Consider the following 15,878-nt stretch of genomic DNA (forward strand, 5'->3'; position numbering starts at 1 on the left):
CCTGCTGTATATCCCAGAGGTAGAGGCTGCTATTGGACTTTGAGGTTCCTCTTCAGTGGGAAATTGAAACTCCCCACTTCTCTAGTGTGTTTTGGGATTCTGCTCCCAGAGGCGAGATTCTCAGAGCAGCTTGTGTATCCCCTGCAGCTGATGACTTGGTAAAAACTCAGGTGACTCTGATACTGGATTTCAATGTACCCCTCACCCCATTCTGCTCACCCAGTCGATTTACCAAAGACATCATTTAAAGAGCAGGTGCTCCATTATTCTTAGAGTGGAAAATAATAACCCTTCCGTTACCCAAAGAGATCACACCAGGTTTACCCTTCAGCGTTTATACTTTCAATCTGGACGGCTTCCTTGAGATAGCTTCCGGAAGACCAATATGGCAAAACCATGGGCGCACGATTCCAGGCCCAGAGGGATCCTATTTACGTATCTCATCAATGTGTCCATCATTCCTAACACCCATAGGAATGCTGTCTCTTCTTAGCATTATTGGCAGCATTTAGATCTGAGCCATCTCATCATAAATGAGAGATGTGGTCCTCGCCACTTCCTTTTGTACAGAGCCTGCGAGAAGCGTAAAGAAAGTCTCGGGGACTCTTGTTTGTCTAAAGAAGGATGATATCACATCCTGAGCCTTGCAGAATTGCATTTAAATAAAGCCAACCCCGTCGAGTGAGAGGAGCCGGAAGAAACCTACTGGATCAGGGGCTGGGGAAGCACATTATGTGGAGGAGTAAACAGAAAAGGGACAGGAAGAGGCAGAAAATAGGAGTAAGTGAGAAAAACAAGACCCAGATTCTGATAGGCAGCTGGCCTGGGGATAAAGCTTGCTTCTAAGACAACACACAAGTGACATTTTCTCTTATGCAGTTCCTTACTATCTTCTGTCCTGAAGCAGCAGCACACGAGGAAAAATGACGGTGTTTCCACACCGGAATCATGCATGTAGCTAAAGGGACTCAGGAAACCGTGGGCTTTATGAATCGTCTCATCTACTTTTCAGATTGTGCCTGAAACTCAGTAACAGTGGTTGCTGCCTTGGCTGTCACACATGGCTCCGTGGCTGTTTGCTCAGTATTTCATCTGTTCGTTTGTTGTACACGTATTTATTGAGCACCTACTAAGTGGCACCTTCTGGGCTAGGCTGCGCCCCTGTCAGTGAGCAAAATAGACCAAATTCTCTGCCAGGGAGTTGCTGACCTCTTAGCTCAGGACAGGCTGAAGGCTGTGCAAACAGCTGGGAATGCACAGGTGTGTAAGGAAGTGTCACCCGTGTGTGTGGAGTTACCTGTCAACTAGAGAATACAGGAAGTAAACTAGTACTAGAGGAGATGACTGACATCATCTCGGATCTGTGCTGGTAGGAGTTTATGGTAATCACTACACAGGAGACGCTTCCCGTAATTGTCAGTGGTAAGAGGGCTGCCTCCTGGCCTCCAAATACTTTGCTAGAAAAGAAGAGAGACGTTTAGGATCAGGGTTTAGAAATGTAGCGTCAGGGCAGCAGTGAGCTGGAGCCACCTCCGGATGGCTCAGGCATCTTGCCAGCTTGTTGGGAAAGCACTGCTACCTGGAAGTCAGCCAGGCGGCGAGCGCTGACACCCCGGCAACTGGCAGACCTGGCAAACGCACGCCCTGTTCCTCGCTCGGAAAGCACAAGCTTACCAGCAGTAAGTACGCTGGTACCCGTAAACTAGAGCTGAGTGGTGGTGTGGTTAAGATCCAGTTGCCGTTTGTTTTGATCAGTTGGACGCCTACATGTTACAATTCCCAACTTGTTACTCATTTTCCCAAAAACTTAGAGCTGGAATGCTGTTTCCACCCTTTTAAAACATGAACCCCTTTCAGCTTTCATATACAGTGTCTTCTCTATAATTGAATCATTCTCTAATGATAATGTTTCTGTAATTTCGTTGTCTCAGCAAATTGAATGGCCTAACTTAATCATCTCATATCCTTACGCCCACTGCATTTTAGAAGAACTCACGAAAGTGTTATTAGGACACCGGTAACTTTTCTTGCATTACAACGGGAATTGTGAGTTTAAATTTACTGTTCCGCGTGTATTCAAAAAGTTTGGCTTTAAGTTTTGACCTACGAAGCAGTGTTAGTAAAAATTCAATGTAATGACAACTTGATTTTATGGTAAAATTTATCTTAAGAGACTGGTAGTTAGCTCTGAGCTTCTACTGCAGATTTTTGAGCAGATGAATGTAAGGCTATAAACTAAATGCTCGCATTAGTGGGAGACTTCCCAGGCCAGCTGGTCGTACAGAAATCCATGGGATGTGGTTATGCTGATGTGGAATCCAAGGAGTCCCATAAATCCTGCTAGCTTTTCAATTCAAGTTTGTCGGAAGCTTCTCTCCTGTGACTTTTTTTTAAAGCATCATTTGAAAAACCTCAGTAGTACCCCTGAAGCGTACATTGTGTATAGAAAAATGATAAACAATTTTGACCTTTAAGACTTCAAAATAATTCTTAAAATCTTAAATCACAACAAAAAGCAGTAGGAAATTAGAATTCATTCCAAAGAAATTTGTTTGTATCTAGCTCTTTTAAAGGTGCCTTTTTTTGAAAATAGGAGATAAGTGAGGTTTAAAATTGCAACAGTATTACAATAGTATTTGAGGAAAAATGCTTGCTTTGTTCACTAAGATTTTCACCCAGTTAAAAAATTAATTTTGCCTCTAAAATGCACCTAAGAAAGGAGAGAAGATTCTAATTACAGCTGCCTGTGTCTCAGGAGTTGATCGGTGTAAGAAAGGCTATGCTTAGTTTTTGTCTTTATTAATGACTTCAGTTTGTGTCAGTGGTCTGATTCTCCTTTGTCTGATTACCGGAAGTTAAACCTGAAGGGTCAGAAACAACAAATCGAGGGCAGAAGCTGAACTCACGGGGGCTGTGGCATTTTCACATGAAAGCTGCAGAGAACGTTCCTGTACTCCAGCTTACCTTAAGAAGGAGAAGCCCTTGCCCAACCAGAACTTTTGTTGCAATTAAGAAAAAACGCACATACGTAAATCACTTCAAGGATATATTTCAAGTCTTAGGATTTCCTTTTCCTTTTGGTTGAAAATCTCGACCAAAGGCTGCATTCCCAACAGCTCTTGACCTTTGCGATATTCACCCACTAATTCCTTCACCTGCCTTCTCAGCCCGGTATCGTGGGACGTGTGTGTGTGTAATTGTAGGAACGCAGGGTGATGTGTCCCAGGATGGACGGAATCTGCTTTGCCCACAACCTAAGAGAAGGTGTGATGGTGATATAGGAGGATGGAAAAGGTTTCCCGGAAATTGTGTTCAATGTTTATTCAATTTGTTTTATCTCATTATCACTCAGATGGTTCAGTAACGGGCTTATCGTCCCCACCATTCACTTCCTTTAATGGAAAAACACCGTCATAAAAGGATATTTTGTTTTCTCCCACTTGGTCTATCAAACATGTATTTTTATATGGTACTTCCTATTACCTTTTAAATAATATTAGACCATTGTTGAAACATACGTCTACTTTTTTTTTTTATTGGAGTATAGTTGATTTACAGTGTTGTGTTAATTTCAGCTGTACCGCAAAGTGACTCAGTTATACATCTATACATTCTTTTTCATATTCTTTTCCATGATGGTTTATCACAGGATATTGAATATAGTTCCCTGTGCTCTACAGTAGGACCTTGTTGTTTATCCCTTCTTTATATAACAGTTTGTATCTGCTAATCCCAAACTCCCAATCCATCCCTCCCCCAAATCCCTCCCCCTTGGCAACGCACAAGTCTGTTCTCCACAGACATCTAATACTTTTCGACTAAAGTTTTCGCATGTCTGACCTAAGATTACATTAATTCTTGGACGAAAAACGTGTCCGCCATGACTTCTGTTCATTTATCACAATGCAACCTTGCTTCCTTACAGAGACAAAATACATCAAAATGGGAGTTTCTTTCTCGAATGCCCAAAGCACAGTGTTTCTGAACGAGTCCTCCAGTGTTAGCTCAGCACCCAGCTTATTCGCAGCTACCATAGGCCACTTCTTCTGCCCTTTCCCCCCGACGTACTCGCTCCTACTGATTTTCTGCAATATTTTGCACATCTCTCTTCCTCGATGTCAGCATGGGGCATATGTCAGTTCTCACAGTATTCCTGCTTGTTTCTAGCTCCGTCCTGATTTGCTTCCATCTGCTAGCAGAGCTGGGCATTTTCTATGGGAACATTTTAGTTCTAACCAAGGCATGTTGTAGTGAATATTTGTGTTAAGTATTTATATTAGGTATTCATATTTATATTAAATATTTGTGTCTTCCTCACCTTCGGATCTTCTATCCACAAATGTTTTGTAGGTGGTTTTAGGCTTTTCCCTCTGTTACTCTCTTATTCTTTTTTTTTTTTTTTAACATCTTTATTGGGGTATAATTGCTTTACAACCGTGTGTTAGTTTCTGCTTTATAACAAAGTGAATCAGTTATACATATACATATGTTCCCATATGTCTTCCCTCTTGCGTCTCCCTCCCTCCCACCCTCCCTATCCCACCCCTCCAGGCGGTCACAGAGCACCGAGCCGATATCCCTGTGCCATGCGGCTGCTTCCCACTAGCTATCTACCTTACGTTTGTTAGTGTGTATATGTCCATGACTCTCTCTCGCCCTGTCACAGCTCACTCTTCCCCCTCCCCATATCCTCAAGTCCGTTCTCCAGTAGGTCTGTGTCTTTATTCCTGTCTTACCCCTAGGTTCTTCATGACATTTTTTTTTCTTCTTAAATTCCATATATATGTGTTAGCATACGGTATTTGTCTTTTTCTTTCTGACTTACTTCACTCTGTATGACAGACTCTAGGTCTGTCCACCTCATTACAAATAGCTCAATTTCGTTTCTTTTTATGGCTGAGTAATATTCCATTGTATATGTGTGCCACATCTTCTTTATCCATTCATCCGATGATGGGCACTTAGGTTGTTTCCATCTCCGGGCTATCGTAAACAGAGCTGTAATGAACATTTTGGTACATGACTCTTTTTGAATTACGATTTTCTCAGGGTATATGCCCAGTAGTGGGATTGCTGGGTCATATGGTAGTTCTATTTGTAGTTTTTTAAGTAACCTCCATACTGTTCTCCATAGTGGCTGAACCAATTCACATTCCCACCAGCAGTGCAAGAGGGTTCCCTTTTCTCCACACCCTCTCCAGCATTTATTGTTTCTAGATTTTTTGTTGATGGCCATTCTGACTGGTGTGAGATGATATCTCATTGTAGGTTTGATTTGCATTTCTCTAATGATTAGTGATGTTGAGCATTCTTTCATGTGTTTATTGGCAGTCTGTATATCTTCTTTGGAAAAATGTCTATTTACGTCTTCTGCCTATTTTTGGATTGGGTTGTTTGTTTTTTTGTTATTGAGCTGCATGAGCTGCTGGTAAATTTTGGAGAAGAATCCTTTGTCAGTTGCTTCATTTGCAAATATTTTCTCCCATTCTGAGGGTTGTCTTTTGGTCTTGTTTATGGTTTCCTTTGCTGTGCAAAAGCTTTGAAGTTTCATTAGGTCCCATTTGTTTATTTTTGTTTTTATTTCCATTACTCTAGGAGGTGGGTCAGAAAGGATCTTGCTGTGATTTATATCATAGAGTGTTCTGCCTATGTTCTCCTCTAAGAGTTTGATAGTTTCTGGCCTTACATTTAGGTCTTCAATCCATTTTGAGCTTATTTTTGTGTATGGTGTTAGGGAGTGATCTAGTCTCATACTTTTACATGTATCTGTCCAGTTTTCCCAGCACCACTTATTGAAGAGGCTGTCCTTTCTCCACTGTACATTCCTGCCACCTTTATCAAAGATAAGGTGTCCATATGTGCGTGGGTTTATCTCTGGGCTTTCTATCCTGTTCCATTGATCTATCTTTCCGTTTTTGTGCCAGTACCACACTGTCTTGATTACTGTAGCTTTGTAGTATAGTCTGAAGTCAACTCTCTTATTCTTGAAATGCGTCATCTTTTTTATGTGACCACTGCATGTCTTTTGAAGACACACTTGATAACAATACACTGCACCCTTACGTTTATTCTATATCTCCTGTCTAGCAGATGCTCTGCTACGCTCTTTGCATATGATGCCTCTTTTAATCCTCCTTATTAAATGTGAGTTTGATTATATTCGTATTAGATTTGGCCGTAACAGAAACAAAAAGTCACGGTAGCTTATATCAGAGGGAGGTTTCTGTCTTCATCTCGTGAGTGAAGTCTAGCGGTAGGTGGTCCACAGAGTTTCAGGGATGCAGACTCCAAGCTCCGTCCCACCACCTGGAGGATGCAGCAGCTTCTTCTGCGTGGAGAAGGGTGACAGTGTCCACCTACGGGCAGCAGGAGGGAGCAATGGATGGAAAGAATGATGTTCCCCAGGCCAGAAGTTGGTCACCTGTGCACACCTGGTATCAGAGGAGGCTGGGCAGTGTAGCCTTCATTATGGGTGTCTGTGTGCCCTGGTGACACCCCACAACTTTGGCAGCCTGAGGATAGTTTCAGTCTCTACCAAAGTTATTTACAGATGAGGACGAAGAGGTGTCAGAGGTCACCGAATGGGCGTGCAGTAACAAGAGTTGATGCCAAGTTGGTGCTAAACCAACACTGGCTACTTTGAGAGTCTGCCCTGTGGTAAATTGGAACTTCTTCCCCCAAGACAATAAGTTCTTTTATTCACACTCGCAAAGATGATTCTTCTTCCTCACTGTTGTCTCTCTGGCCATCTCCACAGCCCCATGGACTGTTTCTGGAATTCATTTGTGTCCTCTCATTCCCTAAGTCCACCCATCCTTGGGGACCTCAGCTCTGGTCTCCCCTGGATGAACTCTGACCCTGATCCACACCCTCCCACTGCCGCCATGTCCACCCTGCACATGCCTCTGTGCACACACTTTCTTGAAGGCAAAGGTGACGTGGAGACACCCCGTGGAGAAATCTCTGACTTCCTAGTTCATTTATCTGCCATGACCAAATGTCACCAAGCAGCCTGAATCTCTGGCTGGCTGGAGGCTGTGTTGGCGCTGAGTGATTTTAGGCAGGACGCCCCCAGTGGCTCTGGAGGAGAGACGCACAGAACGTACCAGGCTTCCTGTCTGCGCCCATGCCGGCTTCCGTGGTGGCAGCTGGCTTCTTCCCTCTTTTTCGGTGTCTTCCTGATCATCCCGTCGGCCCGTTCATCATTAATTTACCAGCACGTTTTTATTGAGCATCTGTTCTACGTAAGGCCCTGGGCGCTGGTAATTCACAGATACATTCACTCTTCTATGTAAGGCTCTAGGTACTGGGCATTTTGCACCCGTGGGAGATAACAGTTCTTGTGTTCAGAGAGCGAGTAACCTAGAAAGAAATGGAGTCCACAGACGGTGGTAGCCCTTCAGGGCTGAACGCACGGTAGAAACTGCTGAGAGGCGCCAGGAAACAGGGGTAGCTTCTGTCTGGAGACCTGGACAGGCTCACGGAGGACGGGTTGTCGGACCTTGAACAATGGATAGGATTTCAACACACAGAGACAGTGAAGGGGAGTGGGAGACTTTAGCATGCCTTGTGTACCCACTCAGTACAAGATTCATATTTCCGTCCCCCCAAATGCAAAAACAAACGCTTAGTCAAAGGGAGTGTTTTGCTTTCGGGCGCTCAGGCGTCACTCGTGGAGCTAGGGTTCCTCTAAATCTGAATTTAAAAGCAGGTGCTCTGGGTCACAGCCCTTACCTGCTTCCTCTTCCTTCTCAGTGTTTTTGTATCTTGAGTCTCAGTGCAACCAGCGCAGGAAGCTGGCAGAACCGGGTCTATAATCCATGAGCCCAGTACTGGGTCATTGAGGGTCTCGGCTACAGAGAATGGGTGGGCACGAGTCTCAGGGGTCAAGAACAAGAGCCCTTGGGTCCGCACTTCTCTGGGAGCATGTGTGAAGACACTGGTGCCCTAGGTTGCTCCACGTGGGCCCCCATCCTAGGATCTTTGGGTCTAAGACAAGAATGTGGCATTGATGTCAGGTGGCTGGCTCAGGACAGGGGAACACGGTTGGGGGGCATCATGGAAGCAAGGAGGTCGCCATGAGCGTGGGGACCTTGGGGTGGATTTTCAGACGTCTGTCCAGGAGATGAGATCAACATTACTAAGGGGGCAAGCTGAGGGTCCCAGTGGGGTGGTATGGGCCGCTCACAGTGGGAAAACACAAAAGTCTTTGAAATACTTCTAGAAGGACTCCAAGATGGCGCTATGTAGTGGGAAACACTGCTAAGACCGAAAACCCCAAATGACTCTGGGTGGCTTCTGTATGTATGCAGAATCCTCCAAACACCCAAAATAAATCTTGCCAAGACTAGCTGTTCAACAACATTCATCAAAGGATGTCTCAATCTGAGTGATAAATTAAGAGCCAGTGTGTTGAAGCCATTTAAATTTTGTTGTCCATATTCTTTAAGAATCCTTAGGAGGAGGGGGAAGGTGTCTTAAGACTTGTATTACGGTGGCAACAGGTTTAAGAGCATAAAGAAACAAGTGTTTTTGTCTTAGATTGACGGAAGCTTTATATTCAAAGCTAACACACAGGTGGTTATTACTATGCACCTGGCATTGTTCTGAGAGCTTTACACGTGGGCATGGATTGTTAACCCCCAAAGCAAAGCCCCGAGACCAGTACTATTCTTATGCTCACTTATCAGAAAAGGAGCTGCGGCCCTGAGAGGTTAACAGCCACGCCCAGCATCCCACAGCTAGGAAATCGCAAAGCTGGGATTGGAACCCACACCGTCAGAGCCATCAGAAAGGGGAGGAGAGTTCAAGCAGATCGTAGTCCACTAGCCACCAAGACAGGAAACCCCTCTGAGCTCAGAGACAAAGGCTGTCTCCCCTTGATGCTGGTCGTGGCTCCAGGCTGACAAGACTCCTCGCATGAAGGGAAAAACACTTTGCCAAGTGGACTGGTATCTGTTAGGCAGAACTTAGCATCTAATGTCGGCAGAGGCTGGTTCCAGTGCCGCATGGACAGAAAAAAACGGGCTCTGCATTCTCTCTGTTTCTGTTCTTGGGGATCCTGTGTGCTCAGGCTTGGGGTTTCTCTGTCAACGGACCTCTGAACCTTTTCTGGTGGCTGAGTCCCTGGGAGTGATCAAAATCACAACAGCTGTTCCTGTCCTGGGCTCTCACGCCCCTCAGATCCCCAAGAAATCCCAGGAACCCACTGCTTATTTTAATTTGGATGAAATAGCTGTTTTACGATTACACTTGGAAGGTGCTGAGTTCAGGGTCTAGCTTAGGAGTCAAGTTTTTCTCACTTCAACTCTATTTGCCTTTTTGTCAAAGGACTGTAAACTTTCTTTTCTCATGAATCCTCTCAGTTTTTTTCCAGTGGTGATTATGCATAAAAATGGGTTTCATAGGTAGGTAGTGATCTCCACAGCGTTGTTTTTTTTTTTTTTTTTTTTTTTGTGGTTCGTGTGCCTCTCACTGTTGTGGCCTCTCCCGTTGCGGAGCACAGGTTCCGGACGCGCAGGCTCAGCAGCCATGGCTTACGGGCGCAGCCACTCCACGGCATGTGGGATCTTCCCGGACCGAGGCGCGAACCCGTGTCCCCTGCATCGGCAGGCGGACTGCGCCACCAGGGAAGCCCTCCACAGCATTTTCTATGGCCTTGACAAAGCAGCCCTCTAACTGTATGTCATCTTTGTCCTCTAATAGTCACAATTATTTCTCTTAAATTTTGGAGCGTATTTTAAACCTAAGTCGAATTATTGTTCCCATCAATACTTAGACTTTTTTTTTTGAAAAAAATGTTCCATTTAATTTTCCTGCATTCTCCCTAGAAAATGTAATAATTGCTTCCTCTGGTCAGTGGGCGTCAATTGTAAGAAAGATTCAGATCCCGTGGTGGTCAAAATATTTATCTGTGACAGAGGTGAGACAGAAGCAACCTTTGTTCAGAGTGCACTGGAATTTTAACAATAGAGAAAAAAACTTTTTTAACTCAACATTTTTTTAGTAGTATATGGAGAAATCCAGGATGAAATACATTATTAAAATAATTTTGGTAAACAGGGATAAATGTACCTATTAGAAATATAAGGTGACACCAGGTACCTCCTGTCTTATCACATGATCTGCTGATTTACTTTTTTTCTGTTGAAATGACACCTTTGACAATGTCGATTCCTGGGTTTTTGGTGAGCAACGGAACAGACCCTGAAGTAAGGCTTCGTATCTTATACATCTACATGCAATAAAATGCAGCCCAGTTTCTCTCATTTGAGCAACTCCAAAGTGGTCTAAAGAAATAATACAGAGAATACTCAATGTATCTTTTTATAAAAAGTTTCAAAAGCCCAAATTGCGCTATAAAAAGGCAAACACCCCCATAGCTTACCCAACAAATCTTCAGAAAAATTAATTCTTCATTCTGCACTTGTCCGAGCTGCACTGCCATACTGCCGCTGCTCCCTGTGAGGATACTTGAGGTTTATTTACTGACTGGTCCTTAAAACTGCCCGCCCGTCTGTTCACACCTGGGCAGGACAGAGCACAGGTGGCTAGTGATGGAATCTACGTGCACGGCTTTCAAAAGCAAGCGGGTAGGGCAGGCCCTTAAATGAATTTGTTCCGGGAGCCTGTACTCCCTTGGGGTTTTAAGCACACCAAGACTTGACTCGAATGTCAAGTTCAAAACAGCCACCAGATGTGCAGCTTTGGGGCCGAAGCAGAAGAGACTTGCTTCCCCAGGCCTCTGTCTGTAAGAGCCTCGGCCCCGCTGACCCTGATGGAGGACAGATTCTAAGTGACTGCAGCTTCTCGCTGCCGAAAAGGCTTCTGAAGGAGATCTAGGGGTCAAGGGGAAGGAGAGGGGGGGACGGAAAGAATTTGAAGGTAACCTGCTTCCTCTTGACCTTCTGCTGGAGAGGGCAAGCAGGCCCTGGAATTCTTCCTGCAGCCTCGCAGCCTGAATTCATCTTCAGAAGGCAGGTGCTGACCTGTAAGTTGTGTGAAGCGACACAGCCTGTAAGTGCCATCTCTCCCAGCATCAACTACGCGACGGACGGGAGGTTCCCCGTTACGGATCCCTTCAGTGTATGTATCTAGGCCGTACGCACATTGCTCGTCTGTGCTGACCGGTTCTTCCCCAAACCAGAGGGGTTTAGTCACCTTTGAATATGCTTGTCTGAGGTCAGGGGCTGTTTGGGGAGAACGTGGGACCCATGGCAATTGTTTTCTGTTAATTCCATTCATTTCTTTTGCATTTGGATCCATGGGCCACTCGATACCTATAACTACACAATCACCATCTCCATGCCAACAAATGATCGAAGTGACTCAAATAGGTGTGTGATGCTTTCTAGTGGGACAGTCTCTATGGTTTTATATAAAAAAGCGGAAAGGATAAGGCGAAGAAGGACATTCTCGGTCTGCACCTAATTCTGCTTGGTTCGTATGTGTTGACTCTGTTTTGATCCGCCACCTTCTTCCACCCAGGAAACACTTTTTAGACCTCTGTCAGAGCATGTGTGATGAGCAGTCAGCTTTCAGAAAGCCATAACGTTGTAGGAGAAACAGGAAACCAAACATTTCACAATTATTTGTTGGTAAATTATTTTTTTTCTAAAAATGGCAATATTGGGTGTTTAATGGAACACAGAAGTTACATTTTAAAAACTATGTAACCATCCTACTCTGGAGTCACATTGGAATTTTTAGCACCTTTATTAAGGTATCACATAGAGAGCATAGAATTCCAATTCAGCCATTTTTAGTAAACGTATAGAGTTCTACGACTATAGTCAAATCTAATATCAGAACATTCTCTTCACCCCCAAAAGATCATTTCTGAAGCCCAGCTGCAATTTCTCCCCATCCTCACGCCCGGCCTCACTAAATTCTGGATGGGATGCGTCTGGGCTTTCTTAAGAGGGAGGAAATCACATGTTAGCTGAGGTCCTAGCGTGTTTCACATGGTTCCTGATGGCTGTATGTATGTGTACACGTGTGTATATGTGTATGTGTGTGTGTCGCGTTTTACCATATCACGTACATATTAGCACTGAGCCTCCCTCTTGCCTCCGCTTTGTTTTAAACAGAAACACAGGCTGCGAAGCTTAGCATCTTGAAGTTGGAGAACAAAAAGGGTCAGAGCTCGGAGCTTAGAATCTGTTAGTCAGTGTGTATTTGCTGAGTGCCTGTCCCAAGTTTATGAGACTGAACTGTGGCAGTCCTCTTAGAGTTCTCTGCTCAAACTATTAGTAAGGCTTTTTCCTTTCTCACTAGCTTCTCCCAAGCAATTAGGGGTTGGGAAAAAGTTGGAAGAGGAAGAGAGAGGAAGAGGGGAGGGGCAAGAGAGAGAGAGAGAGAGGGAGAGAGGGAGAGATGGATCAAGGAGGAAATGCCACAGTTCTAATATGGTTAAGTTTGCATCCTAACAGCTATTGCATAATCAGCTTCATCTCTTGTTCTGTCGCAGTTAACCAGCAATGCATGGGGTTTTTCTTTTTAAGCTATGTCTCTTACCCTTTTGAGCCTCAAGCATGAGAAATCCATTCCACGCGTAATCGAGTGGTAGATCTCTGCCTTCTTGCAGCACACGGCAGGGTGATTTCTGTGCATGTTCTCTTGGGGGTGACTCTGATGACGCTGTCCCCACGAGACCCACTTCTGTCCTTGTCAACCGCAGGCACGTCCATCTGGAAAGCCTTTTTCTTCACACCCAAGTTCTTCCCCGAGGGTGCCAACGGCTGCTTTGCCACCCACGTGTGTTTCTGTCACGGGCAATACGTCACCTACCACGACCCGCCTCTGCTCTTTGACATCTCCCAAGACCCCAGGGAGAGAAACCCGTTAACTCCGACGTCACAGCCCCGGTTTCGGGAGATCCTGGAGACCATGCAGGAAGCGGCAGCTCGCCACGCTGAGACCCTGCGGGACGTCCCCAATCAGCTGTCGCTGGGGAACCTTATCTGGAAGCCGTGGCTTCAGATGTGTTGCTCATCTTCAGGCCTGTTTTGCCAGTGCGACTGGGAGAAGCAGGTTGGGAGAGGAAGCCATTAGCCACGTGCGTCTGGGGGCGCCCGGGGCCACCCCACCTGCTGCATCACAGACGAGCTCGGGGAGCGGCACTGAGTGAAGCCAGCCCTGGCAGCTTCCACCCCGGGACTCAGATCCCTTTTCTCTGTCTTCTCACCTGGAGACGCCATCAAAACCCCACATGTACACCCTGGGGGAAAAATCAGGGTTTGCAGTAAACAGAGGCACAGACATTAGTCACATCTTCCGAGGCCAATGTTATATGAATGCAGTAAGCGGGACTTCAGTGAGTCTGGCCAACACCAGGGCGGGCGGAGAGCAGGAAGTTGCACAGGTAACTTGTTCATCTCTCAGCCAGTGCACGTGACCCACGACATAAGGCATCACTTACTCCACAAGCTGATGTGACGCTGTGGCCACTGTGATTCCCCTTATAGCGCATCACAAAAAAGAGAATAAAATTTAAAGAGTGTTTACTAAATCTAACACATGCAACGTTATAATGAGTAAAAGACCATCTTGACCCATCATGGATGATGGTAAGTTCCAGTTTGGTTATTGGAAGGCAATTCCTGTCAGTATTATTTGCAATAATATGAAATACTATTCGTGATATATATGTTTATATATATACAGTTTCTTCGAGAAGTTTACAGTATTTAGAATCTTATCACTATTTAAGTAAGAGCAATAGAGGCTCACAGCTCTGTCTGTGCTGCAGCCTTTTGGTGAAATCCCTCAGGAACAATAATGCCAGGAGAAATCTCTCCTGTACGGATTTGCATCCCATAATTGGCAGCATTCTACTTGGGTTCTGCTGTTTCTTTGGTGAACGGAGGTTCTGAACTCAAAGGCCGCTTCAGTGATGCTGCAGTCCCTGGAATCCCTTCTAACAGGATTCAGAATTTTGGGCATGTAAAATGTGTGATATTTCATGGGGGGAGAAAGACACAGGCAATCCATCCACGACCCATACCCATGAACGTGACATCTTGAGTTCTTGCAGAATTTAATGAAGAGAGAAGGTGGTTCATGTCCGTACATACCCGTACACATGTCCGTGTTTTCTGTGGTCTGATCCTGTGGCTAAGAAACATCTATGCCTCCACCATGAGATGTGCAATTTTGTTTGAATTCCATTTCCTGCAACCTCAGTAACGCAGGATGAGGCATAACCAGGTCACGTCGGAGACTGGGGGTTAGGGGCACAGCTGGCGAGAGTTCCAACGTCTGAGCCACCAGCCCCTCCTGAGGAAAGGATTCACTTGTGCAGAGAGCACTTAGGTCACCTTCAGGCGCTGAACATCCTCCAGAAGTATCATGCAGATTCCTTTCCTGATCCGTCCGCAGGAGCTGTGGTCCCTCTGCCTCCCGTTCATCTCTTTCGGGAACATGTCTGAACATCTGCTCTTGGCTCAGGGTTTTCTCCATCCCACAAGAGTGCAGGTCAATGGAATACCCTACTCCACTGGTACCCTGGCCCCTCCGGGCACTTTGGAGAGAATGTGTACAGTGTGGCTCAGGCTTTCTGACAGTGGACTCTCATTTCCTCTGTTTGTCTCCACTGAAGAATTTCTAAGATCCAGCAGCATGTCCCCAGCTCCTCTTTAAGGTCTACTATTTCAGATTTTAATCCTTCTTTTTCTTAAAAAAGAGAAAAGATTCCCGCCCCCCCTCCGCCCACTCCCTGGGAATGGTTTAAAGTTGGAAAACAAACAGGATTCTTTCTTTTAATGCGGATTTCTCATTGCAGAAATTGCCCGAAATCTGTCACATTGTTCTAGGAAATAGTCTCATGAAAGAATGCACCAGCATGTTACTAATGTGTTAGGGTTATTGCTATTATCATACAGAAACTATATAAAGCCACTTACGAACTTACGTTGGAAGATGACCATGTTTACTCAGAATTGAACATACTCAATGCAGGTGGACTTTTACAAAACATTTTATGATGTAAGAACATGTGTTTGAGGGTGAAATAACTTGAAGGAGTTTTATAGATGATGTGAATACATAGCTTTGTATAGAATTAATCGTTTAATCTATACAATGGTAACAGCCAATGAAGAATCCATATACCTCTGGAGGTACAATGAGCTTTAAAGTATTTGCCTCAGAATAACTTGGATCACCCTTATGTTTCACAGTATTTGAAAATCAGGTTTATTTGTCATAATCATAATTACCATAGACTTCAGACCACTTACCATCTGAAAGTTTTGCTTGGAATGTACAGCAGGAAATTGGAATTCCCATCGGTGTGGCCTCGAGTTGTATGCGCAAACCTTAGTGAGTTTTGAAGCTTTAAACAAATTCTTTTTAAAAAAAAACCTGTGTATTTCTAGCATTTCGTAGATGTTGAAGGCTAAGCAAACACTAATCTATAGACAGGGCACTATTTGACAATGTCAGTATCACTGCATGAAAAGCAAAATCACACCTACGTATCGAGGTAATTAAGGATTAAAGAAAGGAAACAGATTTCAGGTAGCCCTGAAGGACATCCAGTGAAGGGTAAAGAAACAGGAGAAGTACTTGGCATCTGTCTGAACAATGCGATCTGTGAAGTGATTGCCTCTGTGCAGGTTTCCCAGAACCTTGTCCTGATGTTAATGCAAAATGAAAATAAAATTTTCCTTGGCAATTAAACATTCTGTGCCGTCGTGCCGTGCTTTCCCACAGGACTCAATTCAGCAAGCGTGCGGAGTGTTTCCTATGTTTCGGGCACGATGTTAATGGATGGGGAGTATGGGTTTTAGTTCAGCAAATATTTATGGAATGTCTGAGGCTCCGGGGAGGGGTAGGAAGTATAGAGATGGCTAAGAAATAAATAGCCCATGACTTTC

The 15,878-nt window shown here is 44.8% G+C and overlaps 1 protein-coding gene across 1 annotated transcript in view; it reads left to right on the top strand.

Moving 5' to 3' along the window:
- LOC309839538 (steryl-sulfatase-like) overlaps positions 1 to 13,585 on the top strand; it is a gene marked incomplete at its 5' end in the record, with an annotated part of 86,722 nt that extends 73,137 nt beyond the window's left edge. The window contains one exon of the mRNA XM_082681314.1: positions 12,680 to 13,585. Within this exon, the coding sequence (XP_082537440.1) occupies positions 12,680 to 13,053 (374 nt within the window). The 3' untranslated portion in view covers positions 13,054 to 13,585. The remainder of the gene's footprint in view (positions 1 to 12,679) is intronic.
- Positions 13,586 to 15,878: the final 2,293 nt, after the last annotated feature.

Source organism: Grampus griseus (genome assembly GCF_964374135.1).
Source record: "Grampus griseus genome assembly, chromosome: X".
Lineage (NCBI taxonomy): Eukaryota > Metazoa > Chordata > Mammalia > Artiodactyla > Delphinidae > Grampus > Grampus griseus.